Below are 24,634 nucleotides of genomic sequence, written 5' to 3'. Positions count from 1 at the left end.
AAATGTAAGCATGAACTTTAGCTTGCACAGTTACAAATTTTTATGATGCTTGCACAACTATCCTGTTGTTCTTAAGGCAATAATAGTTAAAAAATGACAGTGTTTTCCTCCTGAATTATTTCACTTATTTCCACTTACCAGGGAGGAGTATGCACTTGATCTGACACTTGGAAATGGAGTTAGAGCAGGAGAAACCTGTTCAGTTTTCATTATACCTTACAGAATTTGGAATAATTCAATCCAGTCATCTCAAAAGCTCATCTCTTTTCCAAGCAAAGTTATCAGTCTGTCATGCTGTTGTCTCCTGCCATAAAACTGTCATCGCAGTCTTTCTGATGTGACAATGCTGGGGTTATTGGCAAAGCATCTTGGCTCAGCGGTGCTTGAATTTTGCATAGCGAGCAGGGTTGCTGCAATAGAAGTAACATGGATCTTTTGCCACAGTGTGGGAGCTACCATGCCTTTCATTACTAATGTCATCAAATACCATCTTGACATCTGGATATATTCTCACCCCATTTGAAGTGTCAGCTGTTTATTTCCTTACTGTTGACCTTGCTTACCTCTTTATAATTTGTTGAGCTATCATCCTTTCAGCAACCTGCTATTTTTTCTGAAAAGTGCGGGGAAAGGGTCTGTGTCACACTGAGTATTTATCAACATAATAGGTATGATTTTCTACTTGAGCTGTGTATAGGATCGTGATGCTAAGAAGGTTCTGTAACAATCAGAGAATCATAGGTTAAGCTAGGTGGGGAGGAACCCCTGGAGGCCATCTGGTCCAACCCCCTCTCAAAGAAACAAAGTTGTGTAACTTTGCTTCTGTTTCAAGCCAGCTTTTGGACAGGGTAGTCATACCCTTAGGTTTCTCAGCTGCATTTGCTATATCCCCTAGTCTTCTTATCTCAAAAATTTTGCTATAATTGATTTTATTAATGGTACATGACAAATATGAATTCATATGTATGTTTTACCTTGTAAGTCAGTTTAATTCCCTCATCATGTAATTCTCAAGAATTTTTTGAAAGACATACATTATTTAAAGATTATAGAATCTCTAGATCCCAATTCACTTAATTAGGATTGTTATAAAAAGAATATGTAGTATAGACTTAGCTTGTGTTAATATCTACACTGAACAATGGTTGTTTCCAGGTGATACATCTAAAAACAACTGCAGCTATATTTTAATTTGTTTTCTACGCTAGCCACATATTTTAATGATGGCTTTACAAGAAAACTAGGACATCATTCTCCAATTTTTTTTTCTCAATCTTCTCCAACACTGATCCCCAGACTTTGGATCTTTCATTAATCACCAATTTGTTGTAGAAAATAATGTACTGAAGCTGTAAGTGTTTCTTGCCAAAACTATTTTAACTATCTGCTTTTAGTGTTGTGTACAATTTCTTGTTTCATCACAGGCAATAATACATCTATGAAGCATTTTTCATTAAATTGCTCTTGCAAATGTGAAAATGATAGACATTCTTTTAGACCTAAAGAAATAATGCGATATTTTTACTAGAGACTACTCTGTGATTAACGATTCACATCCCAAATAGCTGCAACTTCTTTTATCTTTATATCTAGATCCAGTTTTATTCTACTGTAATTGTTAGTTCTGATGCAGTTATGGTCGTCTTGGAAGTTTGTGACCCTGACTTATGCAATGAGGAGAAAATATTTTTAAGATAGTATGTTTCTTCTTAAAGAAACTCTGGATAAAGAACTGAAAGTATCCAGAATAAACTGTGGATACAAACTGAGAAAATTGTTCATTAAATTTCTGTGAGCATGGCATGTCATCCCTGGAGGGTAAAATAAGGCTATTTAGGACATCTCGGCTATATGTTTCCTTATACTAATCTGTTTGAATTCTTCTCAGTGTGAACCGATTCCTGCATTTGCAAACCTTTCTTTGTTTTGAATGTTTTGAAATACTCAGAATGAGGTGAGATTGTATATTTGCATGTTTTTTCTCCTTTGAGTTAGTGGTATACAGCGCACAATACCTACACCCTACTCCTATACTGAAGTACTCTCTTAATTTTATTTTAAGATGCACTTTTTGTCCTCTATTTTATAGTGTGACTTGTCTCTTAGTAGCTTTGTTCATCAGTGTCTTACCTGTAGATAGTGCTTTCTTTCCCTTTGACCATCAGTGCCAGATTTTTCTTTGTCTGTAGAAGGGATTTAAAGATTACTTTAGCGAAATCCACCTTCAGTAGGTGCAGAAAAATGCACAAAGACATAGTCTATCGGTATCTCAGCACTCGCACTTCTTTCTACAAAAGAAATGGCACTTTCAGGGTTATACAGGCTACTCATGTAAAACCTTTATTTGGCACCTCTGCATAGCGAAACTGTCCAACAAGCTGATAAGTGGGCACCATGCCACTGAAGCAGATGGGCATAGCTGTACAGAGCCAAAAGACAATGTATGTGCATCAAGTGTGGATGTTGGTGGCAGACTTCCCAGTTAGTGATGTCTTAACGATTAAATGTCCTGAGTTCTTTGCATCTGTAGTTACAGAGATGCCAACCTTGCTCCTAGATGGTCTTTGAAAATCTCTTGCTTTAATTTTCAGTCATAAAGAATGTTTAGAGGATGCTTGATCTAGGAGGTGCTTGAGACAAGAAGGTTAATAGCAAAGGAAATAGTAATGATAACCTTTCCCAGTCCAAAACAGACACATGCTCTCACCCAAAAGTGAGATGTAAATTGCAGTTCAAGAGGAAAGAGAGATGAAGCATTTTTTAGGGTATTCAGAACACACAGTGGAGAGAAGTGACAGTTACCTTCAGAGGAAGAAAGTCAGATGCCATCAAAGAAACATGGTCAACATGATTTTACCAAAAAAGGAGAATTTAGAGGCCATTTGTCATGGATGAAAGAGATGTGAATCCAGGAATAAGGAAAAGTATGCTGTTCTTTGATTGTACTCATGTTTAGGGAAATACAGTTTGGCCATTCTATGAAAATTAACAGGGCTGCATCACAAAATTACTTGACTACATCACCAGTTTCTCCTCAGAACTCAAAGAATCTATGGGATACAGTAGCTAATGAGGTTTCAATGAGCTAATGAGGTTTTTGATACAAGTTGCAAATGAGGGAAAGGAAAATCTGCCTCAGATAGCTAAGAAGATTTTTCATTGCTTCCTGAATAATGCAGAGCCAAATATGTGCACAGAGCCATATACAAACTTTCCTGAAGAAGGCCATAACTCATTCAATAAGCAAGCAAAGTGTAATGTATTCTGGTGCATTTGGGTAAAGTCAAATATTGATTGATTAATGAGGAAGATATTTTTAGAATACTACTTCCTTTGAATATGTACAGTTGGTTTTTAGTGTGAAATGAATGTTTTTTTAGACATGCGTGATATTGAATTTCCCTCAAGAAATTAGGAAATTACATTCATTTTACATTTTATGCTCTTTAAGAAAGAGAGATTATTCTTGATTTGCTTTTTCTGTATTGTTATAGTTTCAGATTTCTCTATTAATCTCCTTCAATGCTTTCAAGATTAAAAAGAGAAAAAATTATATTGTATATACTGATCTTGCCAAATCTGGTACAGATGTACCAGAAAGGAATAAGGGAACTGTGGTCCTTCCTCTCCTCACTCCCCTTGCTATTGCTCATTAGTATCACTCAGTGGGGCTTTCACACTCATGTGATACAGTGGCAGTTGAAGAGGTATGCAGCACTTGCAGTAACCCTGTGCTCACCATACAGTTTACTGAAGCTGACTTTTGTGGCTTGAGAATTTTACTCCATCTACCCCAGCTGCCTTAGCCTCCCACACAGCAAACAAAATTCAGTCTAGCTCCCTCGTACGGTTGGCTCTAAATAGCTGTGCTAGCCAGGGTCCCCTTAAAGCCAAACACTTTGCAGAGCCAATGATTGTATGTTTGCTTTCTCCAAATAATAGGATGTGACCTTTGTAGTTGACTGGTACTTTCGAAACAGTCAACAGCCTCTCAAAACAGAGCTGCCAGGCAGTGATTTGAATGTCTGTGTGCTCTGTCCCCTAATCCCAAAACACGAACTGTCCTAGCATCTTAGTGAGCTCCTGCTGATATTACTAAACCGATTGCTTCCAAAATTTTGGAGAGGTCTTAGGAATTTTTGAGAACTAATACTTTAGAAAACAGTGCAGAGAGAGGTAAGAATGCATCTGATGGTCCTCACTTTTTTTTTCCTGCAATAAAGTAAATATCCCTTTAGTTTCATTTAAATCTCCCTTGGAATACAAACACCAAGCACCAAAGTCAAAGCCCTGTGTACTCAATGGGCAGGCTCCCCTTGACTATTAAAACATTAAGCCGAAGAAAATGAAAGAAAGAAAACAATACTCAGGAAGCAGACTACAGACCTCTCAATTTGTCAAATGCTCTTATTATACATTGCTTAGTTTTAGCAAGATTTTTGATTTATTCACTGAGGGAAGTGGATTCCCTTTATAAATAGTTACAATTGGCACTCAAATACTGAAGCATCAATAAAAGAATGTAGATAAATGTCAGTAGAGTTCTGTCCCTAGCAACATTATCTATTGATTTTATTTTTTGCATTCTGTTAAAAATGAACACTGAAAGAATTCTGAGTGTCCTGATTTGTATTTTTAATAGGGAATTTAAATGGGCACAGCTGCTAAAAATGCCATTAAAATAAACTATTCAATGACTGAACTATAAGCGTGATTTTTCTTTTTATATGTTTCTGAAACAGTTATAGACACCAAGAAAATGCTCAATATACTTGTTGCTCCACCAATATTTAAATGTCTGGAGCAAATCATAGGAATGAGCATCTGAGACCTTTTCAGTGAGAAGCCCTTCTCATCAGATTACAGCAAAGATATATTTCTCTCATTTATTTTATCTGGCAAAACCCCCTTGCCTTCCTGGCTGCACAATGGCCTTGTCCAAGCAGGAGGGAGGGAGATGTTTCCGCCCAGGTCTTGCTGCGTAGCAGAACAGGTGAGATCCTCCTGGGACTGTCTGAGGTTGAAAAGGACCTGGAGAAGTGGCCCTCAGCTGGTGAGGCTAGTTTGCCATGGGTGAAATGTGAGCATTTGATAGGGTAAGTATGGCACAGAGTCCAAGGGGAGCAGCCCAACGGAGAAGGTGGACGAGTCAGGCTTGTTAGCACACTCTCAGATTGGCCCTGCAGAGCCTTGTAGCAGAGTAGTAGCACTGGTGGTTCCCAAATGTGCAATGACAAGGAGGAGGCAACATCTCTAGCGGGAAGCTGGGGGGTTCTTCACATATTCTGTAGAAAAATGATTACACAGTCTTTTCTTTAACACTTTTCCAAATATTCTAGTCCTCACTCTTGGAGAGCCAATTGATCTCCAAAATCACATCATTTTGATTTCTATCTTTCTTTTTTCCATGTCAACTATAAGATGATTTTAACAGCTGATAAGAACTGCTAGAAAAAAAAAAACTGCTAGAAATAGATTAATGTTTCATATCATTTCAAAGCTGGGATTTAAGGTTTTTAGATCATGTACAGCATTGATTTCTAGTGCTAGTAGCTCTTGAGGTAGAGCCTGACAGATTCATCCATCTGTGCGCATATGCATTTATTTGTATGTGTGTGTAGCTAGGTGGATGCGTACTGCGTTGCAGTAAACTGAGTATTCAGATATTTGAAGTCGCTTCCTGCTGGTAAATGTTTCACAACAAAGATATGATCAAAAGAGATATGGGAATTGACTGATGATTGAAGCCAAACCAATTAAATCTCTACTTCTAAGTCAAAAAGATAAAATAAATATGTCCCGTTAAAATTTCTGCCTTGACTTGCTTTCTTTAGTACATAAAATGCACCTTGGTTAAAAGGGCCATGACCTTTAACATATGGTTTCAGAAGAAAAGTAAAAAAAAAAAAGGAAGAAAAAATTTCAGATCAGAAGGAGAAAATTTCTCTGCTCCTGACTTGTAAGAAGGTCAGAAATATTATCTTTTTAAATAAAAGTATGTTTTGCTTTTTGCTTACAGAATACTTTTATTTGGGGATCTATTATATTTGTAATACCCTACTCTGACAGAGTAGATTGACTGAAGAATGCTAATTTGTACACTATGTTTATATCTGCTTATTTTCATATTTTGGAGATTGTGTTAGAGCATCATACTGGAAAAGACAACATTATTTATCAAGAATAGAGTGACTACATTGAGATAATGCTGTATCTTTCTTATGAAGGCAACATGAAGCGGCCAGTATGTCAACTAAGTTTTTCATGGGTTCTTGGTATGGAGATTTGGCATTTAGTTTTTTGGATAATATCTTAAGATGGTACAGTCTGACACTGAAACAGCACCTGAAAAACAAGCAAACAAAAAAGATGCAGTATCCAGAAAGAGTTGCTATTTTAGTGATTTTCTCATGCTTTTCCTCTAAAACCTAAAATGCCGTGAAACTCAGACAGAAAATGAACAGATGAATGAATGAAGTATAAGAAGTGATAGAACATCAGTAAATGTGTAGAGTGCAACAGCCAGCAGTTCTTAGAAGATGTCTCTTCAGCAGACCTTTGGGGATATTTGATACTGGTGACATTTAATTTTTTTTTGCTTGTTTACTTGTTTATGTGGAAAAAAGGGAGTGCCTATCTGCATAGTGTTACTGTCTCATTTTTGATATCACAGGTACAAGATTTTTGAATGGGCTCTGTGATGTTAAGAATTTTAAGAATCTGTGTCTTAGAAATGAACTGAGCCCTGGAAATGCTTTTCTCTCAATTGGCTTTAATAGGAATCTAGACACTGCTCAGAGGAAGACATCTGCATTGCAGACATCTAAATGTGGGCGGATGGATACCACTCCTCCAGTAATGAATGTTGTGGAAATCCAGCTTCTCTTATGCAGAAGAAGTTAGAGCTATGTCTTCAGAAAAAGTGAATCTCTTTCATGCATTCTGGGCCCTGCATGATTCTGGCACTTAAGTAAATGGAAACCAAAAAGATGAAGCCGAAAGTAAAAAGGAGGCGGGTAAATTCCACCCAAGCTGAAACTCCCTGGCTATGTGTAGACTGAATGGTAAGCACACATCACAGTACGATCCTGGGACCCTGGGATTTGTCTTCGGCCATCTGACCAGAATGGGACAGAATTCTTGCCCTTACATTTATGTATCCTTCCCGCAAAAATCAAGGGAAAATAGAGTTTCTGCACTGTTACATAAAGTCAGGGCATATAACTAAGCCCAAAGAGTCTGAAAGTTTAAACATAGCCACTGAACATATAGAAACTTCCAGGAAGACATTTTAGGTAGCATTTGCTCTGTATTTGCAAGCAGTGGTTGCCAAGGAGTAAGAAAGCAATCCAATGGCCGTTTTCTTTTTGGCAGTGACCAGTTCTGTTGTACTTGACAGTTCAGCAGCTTTCAGTCAGTTTTGGCAGAAGACACTAATTATGCAAGTGTGAACCAGATGAAATAAAGAGAATTCTTGAACCTGAGGGTGCAAAAGAAAGGTGAAACTATAGATTTATTTGTGACTAATGAAAGACTGAAGAGCTAGCCTTGCAATGTTGAAGGGTTAAGAAGATCTCTCCTGATAAAAAACAAATAAACAAACTAGACTATTGAAGTCTGAGCTGGAAGAGTCCAACTGGAGTATACTCAGTAATGACTCATGCAAAATCAACCCACATTTGCTTAGAAATAGAAACTCGGGGTGATGGACAGTGCTCTGACACTATTGCCATGATTAAAAATCCAAAAAAACAGCAAAAAAAGATCTAAGACCTAACAATACAAAGAATTCAGTCACGCAGAACTGGTGCAAGCTGCACACTGTGACAACCAGTACAATTTAGAACAATATCCAGCTTAAAAAACAGGTTGAAAAAATCCAGAGGATTATGTCATTCTGCAAGAGCTCCCATGTACATTCAAGAAAGTGAATGGCATATTTTTTGAAGTTGGACCTGGCTGCACAAAGCCTTCTGCTGCCAGAAATATTGTTATATGTTGTCAAGGCTACTGGGTTTGGCCCTGAGCTGTCTTTCATGGAGGCATGTAGGTAACTGCTGGGCAAGGAAGACTTTCATCCGGATTAAAGCTCATGGTTGCATTTTGTGTCTGGTTACTGAGAGCAGTAGTTCTGCTTAAAGCTGCTGATCTTCACGTATTCAATAACTGCACTTCTCCTGGTCATGGACTTGGCTCCCGATTCCTGTTTGGAGTCTGGCTTTGGTTTCTGATCCTGCTCTGCATTGAAGACCTCCCTCTGGGCCATGGCTCGTGCCAGCTTCTAGAGCTGCACTGTAATCACTACACCACACGGCCCGGACCCGCAGTTCCTATGTCAGCACTTGGAGAAAAGCCTCAGGCAATGGAAAGGAAACAGCCATATGTAGCCCATATTAAATCAGAGAATGATGCTTATTAAATGGCGACTTTGTTACGTGAGGCTGCCCGGCAGACTCCTGTGATTGCCACCACAGATGGACATATCCCAACGAAAAATGGTTGAGGTCTTTTACTAATCCCAAGAAGGTGGAAACAAGAAAGGCAGAACATTTGTCTTTTAATGCTGGAAAGGATCAGATAAGCAGTACCACAGGAGATTAAGGCAACTAAACCCATGGGCCTCGCTCTTCAAGAACAGCTGCCTCACCAGAGTACTAGTTCTTTCTATTTCAGAGGGGCCTTTCAAAGGTGAACAAAGTTGCAGGCACCTCAGAGATTAGCTGAATGTTATCGGCAAGTTGAGTTAGTATGCTGGTGCCAAGTATACAGAATTCCACATGTTTTCAGGTTTGATGGGAGAAAGATAAGTTTTGGAAATTGCATTTCTAAGTGATGATTCTTCTTCAACAGAGGAAATTAGGGGAGAGTAACTTCAGAAGCAAAGATAATGATAATTGTGGACAGTTGTTAACGGTGTTACTGGAAAGAAATGCCTCCTTCCAGACATACTGGGTTTAGGGTAATCTTTGAACAACTCAACTACTGTCACACAGGTAGCATAAATAAACAAATTTTTAACTCCTATAATAAATGGCATCTCATTTTAGAATTGCACGTAGTTTATTTCTTGAGTGGAGCATGAAAGAATGTTGGGGCATAGTATTTTCAGCTTAATTTAAAAGAATCTAAAACTTAAAATGTATACATTTGTAAAAAGGAAATAAGTAGCAAATCACTAATCGCAATAGGATTCAGCTTACTGTTCCTCTTGAATTGTACAAGGTAACATCTTCTAGGTCTTGAGCACTGTACCCTTCTGTACAATGTGATTGAAATTGACCACATATCCAAAAATAATTAGAGAGCAAGAGAAATTCCATGATAAAATTCTGTGAAACAGATGCTTACATTTAAAATGCTCATAGCTATTGGAGTTGCTAACAGTACCTATACTTGAAAGATATGTGACATATTTCTCCGTCAGACTAAGGGACAAGGGTATTAGGCGTGAGTTCTAGTGACCAGCTCTGTATCAAAGACAGAGTAGTGGGCTACATGGACTTTGGTTCTTGTGTCTTTGAGGTCATTTTTCCATTTGGTTGTGAAATTAAATTTAGTAATTTAATTTCTTTGACCTTCAGTTTCCCTTTTAGTAAAATGGGTATAATGCAATTTAGCTGAGTTTGAGTGAATTGTGGAGTATATGCATTCTTTTTCAAACCTATGACTACACGGTGTCTATAAAGCATAAAGCAGGTCATTCTCATAGTTCTTTATAGATGGTTATAAATTTGCGGTAGCCTGAAGAGTGGCAACCATATTCCACCATATGAGAGCTTTCTTTGTATGATTTATTTTAGAAAAGGAAATGACTTTTACTGATTGGCTACAGCTTTGCAAAACAGTAAGCATTCAAATCTTCTCACTTAGCCATCCAGCTGTATCTCTTTCCAGCGTGGATTTCCATTAAAATAATAAGGCTGTGTTGTCATTGCTGTAATCATTGCCTCCTGTCAGTAGCTCCTGCTTGGTCAAGTGTGTGTTCATCAACATTCTTGTCTTGTTGATATGTGACTGCTGTAGCATTGTGGTGGCTTCTGTCAGATAATGCAGCTGTCTTGAACTCCCACATAGGAGAAAAAAATACAACTATAGCCCTTTGAAGAACTCTTATAAATTGTGTTTCTAATTAGATACATATAATAGAGAGTACCAGAGGGATTTGTTCATTGTCACAGACCTTCAGAGCTGAATTTCCACAACAATTTGCTGAAGCACATAGACAACAAGAGGCATTTATGACTGCATGTGATCCAGAGATAAGAGATATGCTAGATCTGAAGCATCTGAAATAAGAAGCAGTGGGAAGCAGAAGCGTCCTTGTTTTTCAAGATAATTATAAGCAGTGTTTATCCATAGAATTCAGGCAGCAACACTTAATATAACATTTCAAAAGAAGCAGCTTTAAAACATGATTTTAAAACCTTTTCTGTGGTCCAATAACAGCAGATGCTCATTAAAAGAATATTTCTAAAACTCAGATAATTTTGTCATTTTTCAGTGATAGACTAGACAGCTGAAAAGAGAAATTTTGCTTCTTCCTGTGAACATAAGACTTGCTGCTGGGACAAGCAGCTCCAAAGTGCCTTGGAATGTTCTGCTGGATGTGCTGTGCACAGGGAGCTTTTTAATCAGCTGCTGCTTACATGCAATGTGGCAAGTTGCACCACGAACAGCAGATCTAATGAAGCCTAGTTTCCAGTGTTTTTTCCCATGTTTTTTCCCCCCCTTGTGTCGACTGATAAAAGATGAAATTATAAGCCTTTCTCTCTATGAAGATATTAGTAGAGTTTCTCTCCTCATTTGTACACCTATTTTCCTGAAACTTTTGATAAATAATATCTTTAAAACTTCTGACCTTTTGTCCTGTTTGGTTAAAATTGTCCAGGAGCTCAGAAGTTATGCCAAGGAAACAGACAGCACAGATGGATCATTATTGTTTAAGTCTCATTTCTTTGGGACCCTGATCTAAATGTAGTGTTTAGAATTTTCATTTTAAGAAAGAGTTATCTTTGTGTATCAGACGAAACACTTGTATTTACTCCATCAGTGTGTATCTGTTCTTGTAAATAACATTAAAGTATTAAAATAATGAAAAAGCAAAGTTCAAATACTGAAAAGTTAGAAAATGCCAAATTAAGGTTATTGACTCTGAATTAATGTTTCTCTTTCTTGTTTTCACATTTCTGACACTCCATGTTGCATGCAAAGTCAGATGTACTATGAATAGCAAGCTACAGAAAACTGAAATGTTCAATATATTTAATGGCTCAAGGTTCAGTTTTTAAAAAAATATAACTGAGTTAAGACTGTGAATCTGAACTAAGTTCCTGTGTTTTGAAGGCTAATTACTGTCTTACCCTTAAAGAATAGATATGCATTAGAGAGTCTGTGAAATCTGCATCCCTGGAGATATTCAGAACTCAACTGGACAATTCCTTGTGCAAACTGATCTGTGTTGACCCTGCTTTAAGCAGAGAATTGGACCAAGTGACCTCCAGAGGTCCCTTCCAATCTAAATAAATCTGTGATCTGTGGACCAGATCTATGGTCCAGGAATAAGGCCCTATAAAGTATATGTAATCTGTATGTTTACACTGCCTAAAATTATTTCTGGCTAAAGCAATTTGAACCTTTAAAATTAGTTAGTTTCTAGCAGATAAAAGCAATATTCACCATGATTCTTTAAAATCTATATATTGGGTACGTAACAATATATTGGGTATGTAGCAGTCAGGCTGGTTGACAATGATTTGATGAATTGCAAAAAATAAGAAAAAGGAATAGGCCTAAATTTTACCCGTGTTGGATATAGTCTCACTTTAGATCTCCTTAGAAGGCATAGAATTGTATTTTCACAGTATCTAGAAGATTAAGTAGAAAATGGCATACTGAATGATAGACTTAAACTGATGCAAAATAGCACTTCTAAGAGAAATACAGGAGTACCACACAGGTTATTACTGAATTTAGAGGAGTAAGCAAAAGTCAACAGAATGCAATTCAAGGTAGATAAATGCAAGATACTGTGCATGTAAAGAAGAGCTATTAACACCTAAAAGACTAAGAGGGTGAGACAGAAAATTGCAATGTGAAGAACGTGAAGCAGTAGAGTTAATTCACAGCTAGTGAATTGCTACAAATTTGCACATAGTAGTAAACTCAGTTCACAGAAGACAAAAACATAGAAGGTGATTATTCTACTGGATCATATGCACAGTATCTCACAACGGGGAAAATGGACCATCATATATTTTTGTTAGGGATAGATAATGTACAGTCTAAAGTATTGTCTTGGGCAAGCTCAGGAAGTGCGAGACAGATAAGTGAACAGTGAGATAGATCGAAAGCTGCCTGAATGACAGCGCTCAGAGGGTTGTGATCAGCAGTGCAAAGTCTAGTTGGAGGCCTCTAGCTAGCAGTGTCCCCCAGGGGTCGGTACGGGGTCCAGTCTTGTTCAACTTCTTCATCAGTGACCTGGATGAAGGGACAGAGTGCACCCTCATCAAGTTTGCCAAAGATACAAAACTGGGAGGAGTGGCTGATGCACCAGAGGGCTGTGCTGCCATTCAGAGGGACCTTGACAGGCTGGAGAGATGAGCAGAGAGGAACCTCATGAAGCTCAACCAAGGCAAGTGCAGAGTCCTGCACCTAGGGAGGAATAACCCCAGGCACCAATACAGGCTGGGAGCTGACCTGCTGGAGAGCAGCTCTGCCGAGAAAGACCTGGGAGTGCTGGTGGACACAAAGTTGACCATGAGCCAGCAGTGTGCCGTTGAGGCCAAGAAGGCCAATGGTATCCTAGGCTGCATTAGGCAGAGCATTGTCAGCAGGTCGAGGGGAGGTGATCCTCCCCCTCTACTCAGCCCTGGTGAGGCCCCATCTGGAGTGCTGTGTCCAGTTCTGGGCTCCCCAATACAAGAGAGACAGGGAGCTACTGGAGAGAGTCCAGCGAATGGCCACAAATATGTTTAAGGGATGGAGCATCTCTCTGATGAGGAAAGACTGAGAGAGCTGGGCCTGTTCAGCCAGGAGAAGAGAAGGCTGAGGCGGGGATCTTATCAATGTGTATAAGTATCTGAAGGGAGGGTGTAAAGAGGATGTGGCCAGACTCTTCTCAGTGGTGCCCAGCGACAGGACGAGAGGCAACGGGCACAAACTGAAACACCCTGAAGTTCTGTCTGAATCTAAGGAAAAACTTTTTTACTGTGAGGGTGACTGAGCACTAGAACATGTTTCCCACAGAGGTTGTGGAGTCTTCTTCCTTGGATATATTCAAAAACCATCTGTACAGGGTCCTGGGCATCTTGCTCTAGGTGACCCTGCTTGAGCAGGGAGGTTGGACTAGATGATCTCCAGAGGTCCCTTCCAACCTCAACCATCTGTGATTTTGTCTGCTTATTAAGAAGGTGATATAATAAAGAGAAGTCCAAAAATGTACTTTTAATAAGTTAAACATGATTTGGAAAGGTAGTCTAACAATTTAGTCATTACAACTTGGAGAAAAGACAACAAAACAAGAAGTCATCTGTAAATACTGGAGATAAAGGGGGTTGGTGATATAAAAGGAGGAAATAGCCTTCAGCTAAAATAGGTAGGGAATAATGTTTTGTCTTTTTTGCTATATTTCATGCATACGCAGTGCCATGGGCCTATGGAATGAAATTAGAAAACATACAGAATTGAATCATGAACAACTAGAGAATAGCAACAACAGTCATTAGAAAATGGCTGTAGTTCCTAAGGTTTATTTGATGATGGAATAATTTGTCAAGGGAAGTTTTCAAGCATAAACGTTATGCAAGACTAGCAACAGCAGGTCAGATTTTACTGTAGAGGATCCTCCAGCATTACAACAGGGAAACGTAGTTTCCAGACCTGGGACTTAAGATCTTATGAATACAAAAGAGTAGCTATAGGCATATATGTGGACAGAAGGAGAGAAAACAAATGTATTCCATTACTCACATCAGATATGCAAATAAGAAATTAGACAACCACCAGTGAACAGATATTGCTTAAGCATGAATACTTCTGTTATACACTGTAATTAAAAAAAAAAAAAAGTCAAAGAAAATGGCAATTTAAAATACAGTTTAGCCCTCAGGGTGTTGAATAATTTTGGATGATGGTCTGGAATGTCACTAATATTTTATAGAGGCAGCTGTCATGACCTAGGGAAAACTGTCCATATTTTCTAGAAAAACTGTAAAATAATGAACAAAAAGTATTTTATTGAGACTAAATCCCAAGTATTGCAGAGTCCAGTACCTACTCCAATAAGTTTGTTATTTAGTAAGTTATATTTGAATAACCATTTGAATAAACAGCTCTGCACTTCTCACATACAATTGATATTACATGTCTCTCTTGATATTGCAGTATTTCCCATATGAGCAGTAATAAAAGATCTAGATTATTTTCAAATTTGAATTTCAGGTCTGTCATCTGTTTTCTCAGATATAGGTTTTCTGGTGTGACTGAACACTTATCAAGTCACACTAGATTGTGTCTGTGAAAGGAAAGAATTTATTCTTGATTTTCTTTTACATGTAACATTCATATGTACCATATTTATAGTCTGTTTTTGTCTTGGATTAAACTAATGGTCTAATGAACTAAGTTCAACTCAGCTGATTGCAAAATGAATAATGTATTGTTTCTTTCTTTCTCTCCTACAGTATGCTGTCTGGCTAGTCCTCTGGGTTACATGGAACGTGTTTGTTATCTGCTTCTACTTGGAGGCTGGGGACCTTTCAAAGGTAATTTACCATCTGATACATTTAAGCCATCAGTGCTGTGTTAACATGTCCCATTTCAAAGGCAAAGACTCCTGTTTTACTCATCCTCTTGACGTTGTTAGAATGAGGATAGCACGATGGAAATTTTGAGTATTCTGGGTATGTTAGAACCCTTTATCCTAGACAATTACAGATATATACATTCTGATGCCCACGACAATAATGATATATAACTTTTAATGGAAAATTACATATTTCCCCCCCCCTCAGTAATTCTGCAAAGCAAATTTCATCTTTATGAGAAAGACTAATTAGTGATTTCATAAATACAGAAGATTGCCATCTCAAGGGTAAACATATCTTTCTTTTGTACCATTTAGCTTGCTATTACTTAGCTGGATTCCTTCGAGGGGTCTTATACCACAGCATAATAATTGTAAAACAAGGTGTCTTTCATTAAATTAAAATGTAAACTGAGGTGCCAGAATAAATTGCTATTTGGCTGTAACTGTTCTTTTAACTCCATGGTTCTAGTAGGAATGTTATGATTCAAGACTTATACATAGTAAAAATCTATAAGAAAAATATTTTTTCTCAAGAACAACATATTTATAGGGTTTTATTGACACCGTAAGTGATAACACATAAGTGGCAGTAGGTAATAAGCTCTCATAATCCAATATAAATGGATCCTCTATCTCAATCCAATACTCCTGCTTTCTAAGGTGCTCCCAGAGAGCTGACAAATTGTGGGATAAAAGATTAGCAGGGGTAAAAAATTGTTTCATTAAAGTTATGAGTTTTAGCTAGGTCTGAATGTTGTGGTCCATGCTGAGTTATGCTCACAGTGGTGTGAGCTGACCATCAAGGGGAATCCCACTTCTGAAAAGATCACTTTCTCTTCTTGATTCAGATATTTAATTGCCTTTCCTGATTAAAGGCAGTTTAACCCAACTGTAAATTACAGATGTAATTCTGTGATCCTTTGTGAGTTACTGATATGTTATGATGCAGAAAGTTAAACATAATTATAGGAAGAATAAATGAGGCAAAGATACTTCCTTACCAGTACTTTCTTTCAAATCACCCCTAAAGTGCAAAAAATACTAGAGACTGGGATCTTTCATCCCCATGTCTTCTGTTTCTTCAAAAGATGCAAATTTCAAAAGGATCATAATTTCATTTCCTGAGGGTATTAAAAGAATTTTCTGCAGGTAAAACAATGTTACACTTTCTGGGTTTTGTACCTTCAGACAGGCCCAATTTAATTAAGAGTCTGGCAAAAACAAAGTAAATTCAGAAACTTGCACGTATATCTTTTATGGTGTTAAAATGCTTTCTGTATTGCTAAGTGAATTAATCTATATAATAAGTCCAACACCTGTTGTGTGGTGGTATATCTATCCTCTTTCCACCTGCTTGTTTCAGCCATTTGCATTCCTTAATTAGCAAACGTTGGGGATGCTTCTTGTGAGATGTGTCTGAGGAAGACGAAGAGGGTGGGAAGAAAAGGCAAAAGGAGAAGCAGCTGTTTGAGCACTGTATTTTAAGGGGTGTAAAATCAGTTTAAGAACACCAATAAGTGCTATCTCTGGAACTGATATTTTCTCATTCTAGGGCTGTGTGATCTAGAGTGTTTCCAATGAACCCTGGGGTACAGGCTTATATTTGGATGCAATTGAGATGTTTATTTGGTCTTTAGTGGTATTATTTATTTGCTCTAGTGATATAATCCACCCTGAAATATCCAGTAGAGTATATTCCTTCCACTTTAGTTAGTTATTGGACCAACAGCATTAGTAAAGAGAGGGAGGAAACGAAAAGTACCTAGAAAATGGATTTAAGAAATAGGTAGAGTTTGACTCATCAGCTACAAAAGGTCTAACCAAATCGCACAGAACATCCCTCTCCTCTCTTTCATCTGTGTGGTACATCAAAACTTCCCCAGATGCTCAAATCTTCTGCAAGAACTAGAGTCTAGAAATATATGTATAGTGGAAAAGTACCCAACTGTTTGCCTGGATAGAACTTATCCTTATATTCTAGGTCTTTCAGAGGCTCCAACTATTTTACAGAGGTCGGTATGTTACAAAATGGATCATTTTTAGCTTTATATCTGTCATTCACATTCACACATCTTGCACTGAATCTTCTTTATAATTTATATTTTCATCTGAGAATAAGCACAACTTCACATTTGTAATGATACTACAGTGTATTTTTTTTGTGTTTGGAATGGTATGTAGAGTCTGAAAAAAGATCTAGGCCTGAATTGGTTCTAAATAGAGAATAAAAAATAACCTTTAGGCAAGTACCAGAGGGATGCCTCTGAGGCTGTAAACCATGAGAGAGGATACTGCACAGCATGGCTTTAGGAATTGATAGGTTAAAATTACAGCCTAATAATAGTCCAGCTGGGTATAGTTTATTTTTATATGTATAATTTATAGCTTTCTATGAAATAAAATAAAAGAAAAGCTTTTCTTTTGAAAGTTTTTAGAACAGCTTTTATTCTATGTGTATGTACATCTATTTTTCTAGCATGACTTGCTAATGTAGTGGAGATGACATACTTCGATTGCTGATATATCTTACTACAAAAGGCATGCTAGCTTCATCCTTTTTTAAACTAGTCTTAGGGGCAGAGGTCATGACATTTTTACAGCTTTTCCTTATTACAGTGATATGGCCCTGTAAAGAGTCAGACATTTTAGAACTATGGGATAATCATCTCTGAAGAGATTGAGGAGTCTGAAGGATTATTAGTGAAAAGCCATGCAAATCTGTTTACATTATATGACATTATAGAGTCTTATAAATGTTGTGGAAAATGGCATCATACTCTAAGTATTTTCTGTCCTTGAGGCATGGTTAATGCCTTTGCTGACACTCTTTCACAGCAAATCAGAATATTTATGGCTCAGAAGGTCAGTAACAAAGAGGAAGCGCAAACCGTTGCTCTTCTCCCTGATTGTTAGGCGGATCTGTGAATGAATGCCTAGAAAACTCACTTCTCAGACTGTTACTTATCAGTTTTACTCTTCAGCAATATTTAATTAGTCTCCTTGTTGCTTTGCTTGCAGGTATTTGCCATACTCAATGTAAGCATGAGTTTTAGCTTTCAGGATCTCCGAGTAGCAATATTTATTTTGGCCAGTGGCTGAGCAAACATGTAGCATACTGAAAACATGACCTCTTGTCTTGAATGAGTCACATTTGAAGTGCACTAGTCAAACAGAAAAGGAAAAAATAATAGAAGGCAACTGTAAGAAATTGTAATATTTCAATTATTTCTTTAAAAATATCAAGAAATTTTTACAAGTAGAAAACAAGGGACTAGCTTCAGCTATCCTGGAGCAAAATCAACAAAAAGTTAACAGCCTGTCTAGCTCTTTTGACTTTCTTCTTCAGGCAAAGCTCCCATTTGCTTCTGTGAGATTCAGCCATGACCTCTGAATGAAGACCCTCAGTAAAAAAGTGCTGCAGATGCTCATATAATGAAGAAACAGCACCCCTGCTTCAAGGCATTTAAAAACTTACACTGATGATGTCTGTAGATCCCCCCAAGCTGAAAAGTGTCAGAATAAGAACTACCAGATTCCTATTTTTAGTTTTAAAATGTGTAGACATTTGCTGCAAAAAAATTTACTGGTGCCTGGCAGAGGTTGCACTGGTCCCATCCCCAGTGTGATCTGTCAGACGCTGCTGTCAGTTACCTGGAGTCAAGGCGAAGGCTGGACTCATGGTGCTGGAGGATGAGGACCAGCTAGGGTTCGGGGTCCAAAGCTGCTGCTGGCACGCATGCTCCCAGCTTCATCCCAGCGATTTGGCTCTCCTTTTATGTGACCCTATCTACCTTGCGTGTGACCCTATCTATCCGACCAGATACCAGAGCTCTCCTCTCACTGCTGCCTGGTTGAGCTCTGGTATAGCTTTGCTGCAATCCCTACAGTGTTATGTGAATGTGAGCAAGAACACACTTTAAAAAAAAAGCATTTTAACCATTGCGATTGACTTTGTTTCTATTTATACTTCTGACTTCTTCTTTATTTTAACCAAATAACGTATGAAGGTTACATTTAATGTATTAAATCATAAGATTGTACTTATATGTCTTTTGACACAAAAGTTAGGTGTTTGAAAGTCAGACACTCCAGAAGCAAGAAATGCCAGAATTAAGGTTGCTTGTATAAGCATAATTTAATTCTCTCTGTACATTCATTTTTATACACTCTTTAATTATGTAGTCATAACTGTATTTTTTTTTCACAGTCATTGCCTTAGTCTCTGTAAAGCATGGCCTATTTTAAAGATGAATTAGTGTTGGGAAGTGAATGAGGCTTTCATGCAGGAGCCTGCTTCATGTGTTGCAGAAGTTGGGCAAAGCTTGATAAAGGGGCAGAAAAAAAGTATTGTATGTTGCTTACTGTGCACGGCCATTACATATTTTATTTTCTCCTTATTGGTCAGTATGTGATTTATTTCCATATTTCATACAAGTAAACCCTGTACTCCAACTCTGCTCTGAAAACAGATGTGATAATATTATGAAAGCTTATGTGCAGTAGCATGGCACTCAGACACCCTAAGCATGGCAGTATGTATGTAGCTCACCACCATGTCAAAATGCAGTTCCTCTTGATTTTAGTAGTCATTCTACAGATGTGACTTCCTGGTTCTGAGCTGAACATCAAGAATACAAGAAACAATTTGTAATCAGTTTTGAAATTTGGTTGCAATGATTTATCTAGCATGAAGCAAGAATTCTATAGCAGAGGCTGGTACAGAACCCTAGTAGTTTGAGTAATATTCATTTACCTCACCATGGGCCTATAGGCTCTTTGAATCCTATTCTTGTTTGAGAGTGTGAGCACTGTGCAGACAACGCACACCCGTTGGTCCCTCCCCTTCAGCCTTTCGTTGTTCCAGCTCCTTCTCCATAGTCACACTGCACTGACCCTCCACAGTGCTTTTGTTTGCCTAGCCAATTACAGTCGTTCCTCCAGGCTTCACACCCCCTTTTTCTGTATCTTGGCCTTCCCCGTTTTCATTCTCTTCTGCTTCACATTGCAAGCTATGGTACTCTTCCACTAAATAAATTGTTGCTATATGCATTCAACTCAGTTTGCTTCTTTTACTATATTGCCCTGAGTTCCAATAGGAGGAGCATGAAAGAACAGGAAAGACAACAGTGTGTTTAAAAGTGAAATTATTGCGTATGATACAAAAAATTGAATATACTGAAGCTATTAAAATGTAAACTACATAAAAATAAGTAATCAGAGTGCTTCCTGCTTGAAGTTTTAAGGAAATTTGAATGTTTCTTAGTTAATTTACTCCTCCTCAGCCCCACCCCCAAGTACCTGGCAGATACAAGATAACTTAGACCCACAGAATCACAGGCTAATTCAGGTTGGTAGGCACCTCTTTAGGTCACCCAGTCCAACCTCCTGCTCAGAGCAGGGCCAGCTTCAAAGTTAGATCAGGTTGCTCAGACTTTTACTCAGGCGAGTTTTGAAAATCTCCAGGGATAGAAATTTCACAATCTCTCTAGGCAACATTTTCTAGTTCTTAACTGTTCTCATTGTGAAAAATTTTCTCCTGATATACAGTTGAAATTTCCTGTGCTGCAGTCTGTGACATTGCTTCTTGTCCTTTCACTGGGTGCCTCTGAGAACAGTTATGTTCCATCTTTCCTATAACCCCCACTTTGTTTTTTCACTGAAATTAAAAATGTCTTTTTTTTTTTGTCCTTACTGAATTCCTATTTCCAACCACACGCAGCATGGTGCAGATCACAGGAAAAAAAGGTAATTATCGTGTAATAAATAATCAGTTCACTTTTCACAATTTTGCATGTTTTATTATGGAAGATAAATGAAGGATCTTCATACATATGTTAAAGTATTTATTAGCTTAAGTAAAATGTAGAAAGATGAAGGTTACTGTGGTTATCTGGAAGAAGTAATAACACATTAAAAAATTTAGAATACTTAGTTCAAAGAGATTTCAAACTGCACCGACATTCAAGTTGCCTAATATTGTTTTTAGGGAAATACTGAAAATATTGCATATAACTCTCGCACTCATATAAAATGCTGAAAATGTGTAACTCTTTCCCCTCTCCAGTACAGGTAGGTATGAATAAGGAAGATTAAGCAAATTTTGGTGAAGACTCTGGGGTAACTAATAGGGCACAGAAGGAAGTAACTTTGCTGGGAGACAGCTCAGGGGAAGGATACAGCTCAGAGGCAGGAGGCACTATTGAAGAAAAAGAGGGTTAGAGGGAGAGTTTGCTGCTGTTTTATTACCTACAGGTATTACCTGCTCTGTAGCTAAACTGCAAGTTTGACTGTTTTCTAGGTCATGAAAGCAGAGTAATAAATACAAATGTAAATCAGAAAGATTAAAGTGGGATCCCCTAACTGCTGATTTACATTGGGATTAAAATCAGTGATTTCATAGTCATGGTCATAGTTCAGGGTAAAGTAAGGCTAGAAGGGACTTCAGGATACTGCTAATCCCTTCTCCTGCCTCCAGACAGCAACCACTATGCATGCACTATGGCATACCATCTGACAGAAAGGATCTTAAAGAGGAACTAAGCAGTTTAGAAATCCATCCATAGCTGATATTTCATGCATTAACAACTTTCTGACACCGATAGGCCCATCTTTCCATTGGAGACCTGAGATGCTAACAAGACTAGCTGTATATGACTGACTTTTAGTGTCTGTGGTGCAGTCCATCTCTACTCTTTTCCTTTTCCATTGGATGATAGTAAAGGGAAAAGAAAGAGGTGGTAACAGTTGTTAACAGTTCCTGCTAACAGAGAAATGATGTCAGCCCTGCATTGCTGATGGAGATAAATGGGATGGGTGGGAGAAAATGTGGGGCCCGTGTTTCTTCCCACCAGTTCCCTTCATTCCCACCATCTTCTCCAGAAAGATGATAAGGACCCATTGGAAATAGGCATCTGCTAGTATTTTCCTGCTTAAATACCCCAACACTGGCCAGCACTCATCCACTTATGCACCTGACTTTCACTCTTTCACATGCCACTGCTTGGACTGATGCTTATTAGCCACAAAATGCAGTTTATATCCATGTGCAAATTAACTGCAATAATGCAAATTACTTCAGGATATGATTTGCAGAGCTTGTTACTCATGGTGCTAAAAGGCATGGTGGCTATGGCTGCTGCATACTTTAAGCAGCTAATATACTCTGATTTTTAAAAGGTCAGTTTGGAACCTGGAAGAAGCTGATGAAAGAAGGAAACAAAAGAAATGGGTCATTCATCTTCAGTCTAACTCAGTTGTAACAAAACAATGAACTTGGCAACAAGGTTGAACTTGCACCAGGCACAGGTTCATTCTCCATTAGTTCATGTCCATTAGTATAATTGTTATACTGCTTTGATTTCACATTTACTAATTATTTTTGTAAGGCAGTGGTTGTTAACAGTTAAATGTCAATGTTGCACGTACTCTAATAAAACAACCTGCAGGATGTTTAATTTTGAACATATTACCTTCCTTGGATGTTGTTTTAACAGATGTCCTGTTAAGATAACAGAGAAATTAAATTAGTTTTCAACTCAAAGCATCTGGTTAACTTTGTAGGTAAATGCCTTTGAGCAGTAAATCTGACCAGGGTTTTTGGAAAAATAGCTATCAGAATGTTTTAAGTAAATGACTTTATTTTTTCACTTCTCTTACTCAGGGCAGATTTGACATGCTTGATCATATATCTAGCAGATGAAAATTGAAAATAGCGCTGGCAACCAGTGGTGTTAGGTTATTTTGAGGGTAGTTTCATGGGTAGATACTATTAAGCATGCTTATGGTTTCAGATAATTTAGCTTTGCAGCAATTTTTTAACCTCAAGATCTTTACCAGCCAGAAGATAACTGATTACAAAATTTGAACTGTTTATTACTCTAGACATAGCATATGGCAGAAAACATTTAGATAAAAATAGAATTTTTCATGTCCTTGATGGTGAAGCAAATAGTAGTAGAAAATCATTCAAAGTATGGAAAAATATGAAATAGATTTTGCTTATTGTACAAAGTTTATCTTTTAAAATTCTGGTGTATGTTTTGTGTTAGACTTCATGAATAAACATACACATACTTTATGATTTATATATGCACACTTTTCCCATATATAATAGTTGCTGTACTAATGTAGGAGTACTTGAAAAATGAGTAAGTGCAGTGACTGATCAGATGATAATTGTATGATAATTTACATGTATGTGTAAATATTATATAAATATCATATGTATGTATGCATGTATTAAGTACCTTAGCTATTCTGTTAAGATTGGTAAGCACATTATTAACATATGCCTTACAACTGCATATAACACAGTCATATGGAGGTTATAGTAGATATCTAAAGGCAGTGCCATGGAAATTTCTGCAAGTCTTTCAAACACTACAGCCAAGACTTTGCAGGAAAAAAAAAGTATATATTTATGAGATTACTTTTTAATATTTATCAATTATATTGCAGTACCATCTAGTGGCCCCAAGCTGATATCAGGGTGCCATTATACTACGTGTCTTAGACAAGTATAATATAAATGGGGACTGTCCTGAATGGCATATATATAGTCTTATAGCATGTGAAGAGACAGAATAAGAAGTGGGAACCAACAAATAGGAGACTGCAGAGAGAAAGCAAAAAGCAGTGATATATCTTTTGAACTTATCATGGTCTCTGGATTTTCTTAATTTTCTCATTAAGTTTTCCCCATGTTTCTCAGTAGAGAATCCCTGTGAGGATGGATAGCCGAGTGACACAAAGCCCTACTTTTACTTGGGTGGCATTTCCTGATATCCCTCTTTAAGCAAATCACCTTCAAATGCTATAGTGTACCATTGTCAGAATTTCAATATTTGTTTAAGGCACAAGGGGGAAAACTGTTGATTTGGGTGAAAATGGAAAATTAGAAGAAAAACTTATTTCCAGTGAGGGAAATGCTCAGAAACTCATAGCTACAGAAAGCCTGTTTGCTTCTACAGCTCTTCTGGGGTGCTTTCTACACCTCTCAGAGACAGCAGTTTCCCTGTGGGTATATAAATCAGGCTACAGAAGCAGCTAAGGAAGAGGGCATAAGGGTGATTTACCATAGAAAGCTGGAGAGGCTGCCAGAGCACCTGCTTCTCTATGGAGAAGCGTATGAAAACATCCTCACTATGTGATAAAAATAAGGAGGGGGAAGCAACTCATTTAACCTTCAGACATCTAAATTAAGGAACAACGAATCCCATCCAAGCTCATATTTATTGTGGGATATCTCAGAATAAGAACCAGGTACTGTGCGACAACCTGCCAAGATTGCTCCCCTGGAACTAACACCCCCACTGACGGGCACTGCCCTGCTGGGCCTGAAGTCACAGAGAATGCAGTTCGGTGTTGATGTAAGGAAATTCTCTCATTCATCATGCACATTTTAAAGAAAAATTGTTTTACTTCACAGTGGGTATCTTACAGCAATGATGAGAGTATGCTCTGCTTTTCCACTCTCTGAGCTTAGTTAAATTTCACTGAGTCATGGTGTCATCTTTTTGTTTCATCAATTATTCTTTTTGATTACATATGCAATGCTTTAAAATACTCCTTAACTATTTGTTGATCTAAATGTAGGCACAATGTTTAGAATATACTTTCTCCACATTTACATTTTCCTCTAAATGTAAGTAAATAATTGCCCTTTGAATTATAATATATCAGAGAAGCTTCATCTTGTGAACCAGGGTCTGCCAGAAACTTCTTAACAACATTAAGTCCGTACAGTTTCCTAGGAGGTTTGTATTAATTGGAATTTTTGAAGGAAACCATCCAGATCCTTATGTCACTGAAAATTGCTCTACTGAAATT

General features: G+C 37.7%; 1 protein-coding gene across 1 annotated transcript in view; it reads left to right on the top strand.

Moving 5' to 3' along the window:
* NKAIN2 (sodium/potassium transporting ATPase interacting 2) overlaps positions 1-24,634 on the top strand; it is a 569,846-nt gene that overhangs the window by 293,186 nt on the left and 252,026 nt on the right. The window contains exon 3 of the mRNA XM_067293778.1: positions 14,682-14,762. Coding sequence (XP_067149879.1) covers positions 14,682-14,762 — 81 coding nt within the window. The remainder of the gene's footprint in view (positions 1-14,681; positions 14,763-24,634) is intronic.

The sequence above is a fragment of the Apteryx mantelli genome, chromosome 3 (genome assembly GCF_036417845.1).
Source record: "Apteryx mantelli isolate bAptMan1 chromosome 3, bAptMan1.hap1, whole genome shotgun sequence".
In the NCBI taxonomy this organism is placed as follows: Eukaryota; Metazoa; Chordata; class Aves; order Apterygiformes; family Apterygidae; genus Apteryx; species Apteryx mantelli.
The sequence above is the reverse complement of the archived record's forward strand: the minus strand, read 5'-3'. Positions and strand labels throughout refer to the sequence as shown.